This window comes from Aplysia californica, unplaced genomic scaffold, assembly GCF_000002075.1.
Source record: "Aplysia californica isolate F4 #8 unplaced genomic scaffold, AplCal3.0 scaffold00703, whole genome shotgun sequence".
Lineage (NCBI taxonomy): Eukaryota > Metazoa > Mollusca > Gastropoda > Aplysiida > Aplysiidae > Aplysia > Aplysia californica.
In genome coordinates, this window is record NW_004797973.1 from 333555 (window position 1) to 343105 (window position 9551).

Here is a 9551-nt window from a genome sequence, read left to right on the forward strand (position 1 = left end):
CAGGGGAATTTTATTCTTATTTGACGTTTTGCAGTTAGGTTGTTGCATCCCTACTCTTTGTGTAGCCTATTTCAAATAGTATTTGGTCATCAAGACTTCTGGATTTCTTCTCTGGATGTAAACAAATGGATCGTGGACTTAAACGAACGGAACTACAAGATCACCCAGATTTGAAGTATCAAAATTTCTAATGAAAAATGATAAAAACAAGCCCTGCCTTACCTTTCCACCAGCATCTCCAGACTTTAGTTTTTCTTCCTTTTTCTTTATGTCGCTTTCCCAGTTGTCTAAATCAGCCAAGTAGTTTTGCAATTCCGATTGGTTTTGACGCATCTGCGTCTGTAAGTTTATCATCTTTTCTTCATGCTTCGAAACTTTAGACATGGCGTCAGATTTAAGATTTTTAAGGTTTGATAAACAGCTGAGCCTCTCTTTCTTCTTTGTCTATGGTCTTAATCTATTGATCAACAATCTAAAATGTTCGTTCATCAGTAATTTGCCGAAACTGAAACAAGCTGTAGATCTAGATCTAGATTTAGATTCTTTATATTAGATCTTGGAGAATCTAAGAAGCAGACCTAGATATCTAGATTCTAGATCTCTAGAAATTCTTGAATCTAGATCTAGCAGAGTCTACTATTGATTGATTCTCATTCAAATTCAAGGCGTGTCGTGTAGGCTATGACAAACCGAGGAACGCTCTCAATTCAGTTGGTTAGAACCCAGAAAGATATTGAGGTGGAAAACATCAGACAAACAACTAGATCGTGCTTGTTGTAAAGTTATACCGGAACCAGAATGTGTTTGGAAGAAGCTTCGATCCGAAAGTCGAAAGTAGATCGAGGCCTTGGCTGGAAGTCGTTGCCAAGAAAGGAAACACACTCTTCGTAATTTCAAACTATCAGCTTTTTCTATTATAATAATCATCACACAGATTATGCAAACACAATTCAAACGGCAAAAGGGAAATCTTCTCATCTCATCTGACTAATCAGTAGTTAATGAATGTCTTTCTTCTAGTTTTTTCCAATGCAGAAATGTGCAAAAAGAGAGCTTTTGTTCTTTTCCTTCACATAATAATATTTATATCTATTTATTCGCCATAAAGAGTTGACTACGACGGCTACGAAACAATATTTGTACTCTTCAACGTTGGTGAATTGAATGAGTAGAAATCCAAACAAAATGGCGGAAATTGTCTAAAGCTCGGAAGTTGCAAGAAAGTTCTATTGAAATTAAATGAAATTACGAGGTAGGCCTGTATAAAATGGTATATTTGGCGTACGCATTCAATCTTTGAAAAGAAAAGAGGAAATAAACCATAGTAGCTGTCACCAACAGTGAACAGTGAGACCGCTAACACAAACAACATCAGTGGCTATCGTGATCAGTCTGTCATCAGTCAGTGATCCGCCAGTTTCACACAATCACCACGTCCCACACTACTATCGGGGATGAACTGAAAAATCTAACAACCCCCCTACCCCACCTCACCCTGATTGTTGCGGCCACTCTTGCAGCATTGGATGACACGGAGGGTGTAAACCGGGTTACAATTGGCTGAACCTTTGACCCTTGTATTATTAAGCAGGCTTTTAATTTTAAGGCAGGTACTCTGGGAATTCCCGGTTTCGGTCTCACGCCTTTGACCGCCTTTTCACTTCTCGCTGGGGGTTGGAGCGCTTTTAGAAGAAGAAAACAAAGAACAAGAAGAAGAAGAAGGAGGATGAGGTCGAGGAGGAGTAGATATATATGTAATACGGAGGAGAAGTTCATCAAGAAGAAGAAGTAGGAGGAGGAGGAGAACAAGAAGAAGATAAAGTACTAGAGTAATCGTACCGGGTCGGGCAGCACGTTTTTTTCTAGCTGTCGGGCACTGGAGTACAAAAAGATCGTTAAAAACTTTGTTTTTAAATCTAGCCCCAAAAGAGTGGCACACAAACTAGCAATGCCAATGAAAATTTAAATTTTCACTTTTGCCCCCTTTTTTTTGGTACCTAATAAGAAAGAATTTTCAATTCTGATAATCATGCTTCTTGAATTTTGAGAAACGGTTCATAAATAAAAAAGTTATGGGGTTGTAAAGGTCGGCAAAATATGGATGACCCACATATAGGAAAATGCTCCTAAAAAGTGGACCACGCAGTAGCAGATTCTGTAAGAAAATCGACGATATCTCGGTAACTAATCCAGATGTTGGAGAGAAACTTGGCTACCCGATGTGTTTTTGAGTGTAGAAATCATTTCTGTTGTCAGATTTACTACCAATTTCGTAGTTATTTTGTTATAATTGAAATTGTGGTGTACATATTACGATTTTGCGAAAAAGGGGTGTCGGGATGAGTCCATTTTATTTATAGCATCGTATCACAACATGGGATCTTTAAGAATATATGTCGGCAGCGTGACTAAATAATTGCAAAGCTTTTTATGATGACTTTAGACCATGCCGACCGTAAAAGATAAGTTAATTCAATCTAGCATGCCATACAATTAAAAATTCTTTTTCCCCGTTGAGACGCGAACACCCCGAGACGAGATAACCTCGCCTCGGAATACCCCCATTGCGATGTTACAGGGGAATAGAGAGAAAAACAACCGGATGCGCGCGCCCGCCATTGCCCTATTTCAAGTGACCAATGAACGGGCCCGGAATAGTCATGCGGGGATTTGTAGGTCACAGACATTTGCCACGGGAGTGAGGGGAAAATGGCCGGTCTCCGTGCGAAGCCGCTTTGGATAGGGGGGTAGTCGTAGATTTACGATCGGGTCTAAACAACTACTTGACACAGAACTCTCAAATTTGAGCACACTATAGAGGATAGATAGATCTATTACCATCTGGGCGTTGAAATTCAAACTCCTTATAGTTTTCGGTGTACACGATACGAAAGTGTTCCCGACACCAAAAGTATAGGTTAATTTATGTGTACGAACTTCAACGTCCACATATCATTAGTTTGCCCTATTTTCTGATTGGTAGCCCAGTTTCATTCGGATTGGTTCGGAAATAGAGCAGACCGAGGTTGACAAAGTTAGTCACCTACGCTTCGGCCGGGTCCGCAAAATCGCCCGTAAACGGGGACCAAATTTTCACCTCGCGGGAAAGCCCGATTGGCATTGCTACACAAACCTAAAGCAACCTCCCTTACTTTCGTTGAAACAACAGTTACGGCGATATTTTGCTAAAAATTAAAATAGTCCTTTACTCTTATCCTGCGTCTGTGCCCAGATGCGTATCTTATCAGCAACCGACTACGTCGGACGTGCCGGGCAGGCCGCCGGGGTCACTCAGTGTGTACTGTTGGTGTACAGCGGGCGCGCCGGGAAACGTGTGTTTTCGCCATGAATACCACGGGAGTGTGTGTTAACTGATGATGAAAATAACGCTCTATCCTTCATAGTATAGCTTTCTATTTATAAAGTGTTACAAACATGAATAACCCCCTCTCACAAGCTGATAAGACATTACGAGTAGTTACGCCCATTTAAATAACCTTTCTTGACGCTCTTGTTTATGAATGACCTGAAGTTCGAAAGGGGATAATTTCTTAGGTCAATTTCCGAATGTTTTACACTCAAATTGTTCTTTGTACCTGCACAAGGGTATTCAAAACTATCAAACAAGAAGCTCCTTTTTTATCAGGTAGTATCATTTCATACAAAATCAAGCTCATTTGAAATATTTTGTATAGAAAAATGGAAGTCTTGTTTCCTGACTATCCTTTCGAGCTCCTCATGTCTAAGTGGGTCAATTTTTTCTATAATTTCATTGGACGAACATCTAGAGCTATCAACTTGGCATGTTTTGAATGAGACGTATGCCTCGATTACGAACCAACGCAGGTGGTTCTAGAAGACGGCCACAAACGCACAAAAACTCAAGCAGACTGACGCACACACACTTGACCTGCGTGAATGGGGATCCGACTCGGGACCCGAATGACACGTAAGATGATGCGCGTGCGCTGAGCCAGGAGCTACACTGACTCGGGACCAGAACGCAGGCGAGGTGCCGAAATAGGCTTATCGGGCTACATAAACCCGGCTCCCGCAGGATGAGGGTTAAGACAGCTTTTTCTTCATCAACTGAGCAAAACAGCGTGAAGCTGTTTCCCTGGAAGAGTTAACATTGTGGTTGTGGATGAAGGAGCTTGTGGCCTAGATTCTACGTTTTGGTAAACTCTGAAAGCTGGAGAATTATTTGCATATGAGGCCCCATCAAGGATGAAAGAGAATTTGCAGTTCAGCCTCGCCATTTTTGCCGAAAGGGGGGGGTGCCCGGATTGTAACATAAAATCCGTAGTTTCTCATCCTTCGGCCACATAAGATAATATAGTGCCAATGGTTATATCATAATAAAAGAATCAAGAATTTGTGCATAATTTAAATAAGAGTAGAGTCAGATACAGCATATTAGCTCAGTCAGACACTAGGGTAGTAGAGTCAAGATACCAGTGTGTAATACAGTCGGATATCAGTATAGCAGAGTCAGATTCCAGTGTAGTTGAGTGAGCCAGATGCCAGTGTAGTAGAGTCAGATACCACGTAGTAGAGTGGGTCAGATATTCATTAAAATAGCTATAAATGGTGAAAACCACTTTAGACAAACTATCATTGTGTCCAAGGGAATGGTTTGCTTTCTTCATCTTGATCAGTCCTGCCTAAAACGGCCACCTGTCTTAGAGCCACTTTTCTCCTTGACAATGGGTGGCCGTCTTACACAGGTTCAGCTGTAATTGATTTGCAACTCTATTAGTATCATGTGTAATCTGCTGCAAAAAATACTTTTTTGACTCCCAAAGCAGTGCATCTGTGCGGCAGTAAAAGTAAAAATTTACCCCAAGGCTGAGGACTTATATAAATCGCTCTTCTTTTTACTTCTACTACGCTACTTAAACTTTAGATTTAGATTTAGACACTTGTGACATGTTTTTATAAAAGCTTTCATCTAGATCAAGTCAAGTGTGCCGATAAGTGATAATCCATGAATGAATATATATATGTCTTGTGTATTATATGTATACATGTGTGCTTTTGTATTTCTGTTAGTTGAACCTGAAGACTCCTTTAAATGATTGGGGAGGAGTTACTGTTAAGAATCACAGTACAGGACTAAGACTTCTTTGTAATAAATAGGGCTCTACTTTAGTTTGAAATTGCAATTCGGTTTAAAAGTGTTCTTGGGTACAGTTGAAATTGTCTAAGACAGTCAGCTCCCCATTGTCGAGCAGAAAAGTGGTCGTCTTAGACAGGTGGCCGCCTTGTACTGTGTCATTTTAACAAGACAAAGGGGTAAAGGAAGTATCTATTTGTAGTCTGTACGCAGGTGATGATCTTACATAAAGGTTCCCGTTTGTAGAGCCGGTTTGACTAATTATTTTACATCATTTTGTGTAAAAGTGTATAGGGTTCATATTCTTAGCTTAGTTTCTTTCAGACTCATGTTTTATTTTTATATATATATATATATATATATATATATATATATATATATATAATATATATCTGTCTTTGTATATATATCCAGTCTTGTCATTGTCTCTGTAACCACTGGAATAAGGCTAATTAAATATACAGCGCTTTAAATTCTAGCCTTAGGGCACTGTATTTTCAGAAGACAACTCGGTGTAGTTTTGTTTTTCTAAGATTATATTGGCTGAAGATGATGATGTTTGACCACAATGGCTTTTTAGACCTTGTATTTGTTTTGTTTTTATGTTAAATTGTTTTTTTAGGAGACGGGGGGCTATTTGAAAAAAGAGGGAGGTGGGGGTGGAAGAGGTGGGAAGGGTTACTTTCTGATTAGACTTCAATTTGAACAAACTCTTTTAACTGTCCCCAGGGTTTTATGCATCCCGCATAATATTTAGCAGAATTTGATCATTTTTTGCCTAATTTCTGATTATTTTCCTTTATCATTTTTTGTTAAAATTAACAGTACAGAATCGCATAATTTCACATTTTGGGCTCAGGTTGCCTAATTTCAGATTTTTTTTTTGCATAACACTGCGGGGACAGTTTTAAACTAGAGAGAAAACAAAATTAACTTAACTTTTTCTTTTCCTACACTTTTTTTTTTTTCTTAATAAGTGCAGTGAAAGAGAACCATGACGGACCATGTGGAGCCCCATGAGGCTCTCATGGCGTGGGCCCGAGATGAGATGAAGTTCTACGCGTCTACCTCCAGTGGTACCCGCACTCTACCTGTGGAACAGGACTTCAAGGAGTATGTTGTTGTTTCTTCTCTTTTACAATCCTTCTTTTTGATTGTATGGATTAGGAAATGTATTATTTGGGCTTTATAATTCATGGACTACTAAGAGTATATATATATATATATATATATATATATATATATATATATATATATATATATATATATATATATATATATATATATATATATAGATAGATAGATAGATAGATAGATAGATAGATAGATAGATAGATAGATAGATAGATAGATAGATAGATAGATAGATAGATAGATAGATAGATAGATAGGTAGATAGACCTGCCAAGAACTCCAATAAAATCCTAGGCCTGCGTTTATACAAATATTTTTTTTGCCCATCGAAGAACCTCAATCAGATTTGCATAAAATCTTTCTTTTTTTTCTTCAATTCTGTTTCCACCAGTTGTATGCAACTTTTGGTAAATGGTGTGAAGGTACACAGTTTTATTTGCAATTACTTGCACGACTTATTGTGAAAGTAGCATGCTTATAATATAAATCTGCAATATTTGCACAACTTTTTGTAAAAGGCATGAAAATATACACAATTTTATTTGTGTTTATGTGCATGGTTGGTTCGTGGTGTAATCTACGGGGGGTACTGGAGACTCAGATTTCTTCCATCAAACTGTGATTTTTAGCAAAGAATCAGAAAACAAACTTCCTATTTTTTGGTCATGGAGTGGATTGCAGGTTTCGTGTAAAATCAAGTGCTCAATAATGTTCTGCCAAAGAAGACTAAGAGCTCTCTTTGTAAGCATTATCCCTTGTTTGCTACTTTTTTTTTCCCAATCAAAATTAAGTTGTTTAGAATAGTTTTTAAAAGTGTTAACCCTATCCTTACGTCCTGGGGTCATTTTGTACCCCCGGGGTTGTATTCTTCACATTTTAGAATACTTTTAGTGTGAAGATCTGTTTTTAAACTTTCAGTATTTCTTTAAAAAATCATTTTGACAGTCTGCTATGCAAAGCGTACGGATCCAATTAACGAGTAAATTTCCTCTTTGGAAAGTGGTGGCACAGAGTTCCCCACGTCGTATGGATACGATACTAAAACACAACGTACAGGCAGGGTTGACAAAAAGTCTTCAAAATTCTTTTATCATATATACAGTAGTTTTAAAGGGAGATACTAAAACTCGATGCTAATTTCAATAGTATTGCTTTAATATTATTGAAATGTTGTAGTTGATTAATGATCTAGGTTGGCCTACTCTTTTTTTTTTTTTAAATATATGTTGAACAGGATGGGATGATGCTGCAGAGTTCCTTTTATGAAAATGTATAAATATTTTCCCATGTGTTTTCAGGTTGTTCAAAGGGCCCCTCTCTGACATGTGGTTGTATGTTCTGAAACACGTACGGTCAGTTCAGTGAGTATTTTCAAACATTTTACTTTCTTTTTAGTTTTGTACTGCAGGCTTGGGCACTGATTCTTTGTTTAAGAACTTGAATAATTCTGTGCCTTAAGTCGAAAAAATTCCCAAGTTTTAAGTTTCGTAAGCTTTAAAAAGGATGTACTAAAGATTGGATTTTTGAGAATCATTTCTAAAAAAGTTGAAAAGTGACTCGTGGGTATGCATGTTGTTTTTTTTAAACATTCAATGAAGAGAAAATTTCTAGATTGCTGTCTAATAATAGATTTGTATAAACACAAATTCCTGCTCAGCAGTAAGCTTTATCTCCCATAGTATTTTCTCTTCACTCTATTTTTGTCGTTCATTATAGTATGATCTTACAAGAAATGATGCTAGATTTTTGTTTTATGCACATTTGCTTTTTTTGTTTGTTTCAGAACGGTCAAGAAAATTCGAGGAAACTTAGCTGTGTATCCTTTTCCCCTTGTTGTGAAGCTTTCACTCATGGAGAGGCTTGCTCTGCTTCAGGTCATGTGGTCTTTACCTTTGTTTCAGATTTGTATTTCAGTGTTCAGATAAAAAAGGGCTATGGTTAAGGTGTTCGCCTCTCATTCAATAGGTCCCAGGTTTGAATCCGGAAAGCGACGGAGAGTTTTCTTCTCTAAAATTTGCTACTTTCACCTCCTTTCCTGCTCTCTAACAATGTTCTGTCGTCTGCGTTTGTCTCCACTTTCTACCTCCACTTTCTACCTCCACCCCCTCACCTCCTTTTCCCCCTTATTTGGGCTCCTGACTCTTTCTGCAACCTTTCTATTGCTATTCTCTGGCTCCTTCTTACTGCTGTATTTCAGCCTCACCCCTGATCTTATGATAGGTAAGATCTAACATCTAGTCTAGCCTTCTCGGATAAGGGCGAAAAATCTTGAAGGTTCGGTGTGCAAGTTGCGCGCGTTGAAGATCTCTCGGTGGTCCAGAATCGGTAAGAGTAGGCTTCAGCTGCAAGCTGGGCAAAAATTCCAAATTACCGGCCCGCTCATATCTTCTGGCGCTCATATGACTTTATGCAGTTGCGAGCACAGCACGGCCCCCCCCCGATACACTGCTTCACCCAGTAACATGTGCCACATGTGTATTTGCCTACTGTCATTTGACTTCTTCCTCATGTGTTTACTTTTTTGGCGAGTTCTGAAACTGATTTGGGCTGATTCTTTGTTGAGCACTCATTTCTAAAATTCTTTCAAGTCTGTGTGGATGGTTGGACAGTTCAAACGTACTTAACTCTCTCACTACTTCGAGCCATGTTTCACGCAGGGCTGCCTAAATCTACCGTTTTTTCCGGTAGATACCGATTTTGGGCCTGTTCTACCGCCATACCGCCATAGTTTCTATTGGTATGGGCTAGGGGTTTTGAAGTCAGTTTGGCAATCACCCTGCACTCAATTCCAGATTCAACACTAAATGACAGGTGCCTTGAACGTTAGTCCATAAATGATTTAAAAAAACAAAAGCAACCCAAACACCCCCTTCCCCTCCCCACATATGTAAACACACGCGAGAGCATGCGCACGTGCACACACAGACACATGCTTTTCACCAACCTTACATTCTCTCGTCCATTCATGTGGGTGGTTAGCAGGAGCACATTTTGAGACACACCCTGCTGGCTAGCGGGTTCTCTAGTGTGGTTTGCTTCTTCTTTCCTGTCAAACATTTGTCGTCCTTATCTTTCCTCCTTTTTTTATTTGTTCGTATGTTACTATCTAATAACATTTCTAATCCTTGGCACTTGTATGACCCAATTGTGTTGCAAATGCAGTAAAACTGTTATGAAAACTTGTCTACAACAAAAACTAAGGCATGTGTGGGTGGTTGGCGGGTGCTCTGGTGTGGTTTGCTTCTTCTTTCCTATCAAACATCTATCGTCCTTATCTCCCCTTCTTCTTTTTTTTTGTTTG

At 38.8% G+C, this 9551-nt stretch overlaps 2 protein-coding genes across 2 annotated transcripts in view; one reads left to right on the forward strand and one right to left on the reverse strand.

The window, feature by feature from the left end:
- The window catches only part of LOC101857209 (RNA polymerase II-associated protein 3), a 16554-nt gene extending 15680 nt beyond the window's left edge, over positions 1–874 (reverse strand). The window contains exon 1 of the mRNA XM_005108606.3: positions 223–874. Within this exon, the coding sequence (XP_005108663.1) occupies positions 223–384 (162 nt within the window). The 5' untranslated portion in view covers positions 385–874. The remainder of the gene's footprint in view (positions 1–222) is intronic.
- Positions 875–1059: 185 nt separating this feature from the next.
- Positions 1060–9551, forward strand: part of LOC101857903 (HAUS augmin-like complex subunit 5) — a gene marked incomplete in the record, with an annotated part of 26329 nt that continues 17837 nt past the window's right edge. Inside the window, 3 exon segments of the mRNA XM_035972477.1 lie at positions 1060–1252; positions 6094–6229; positions 7549–7611. Of these exon segments, the coding sequence (XP_035828370.1) occupies positions 6111–6229; positions 7549–7611 (182 nt within the window).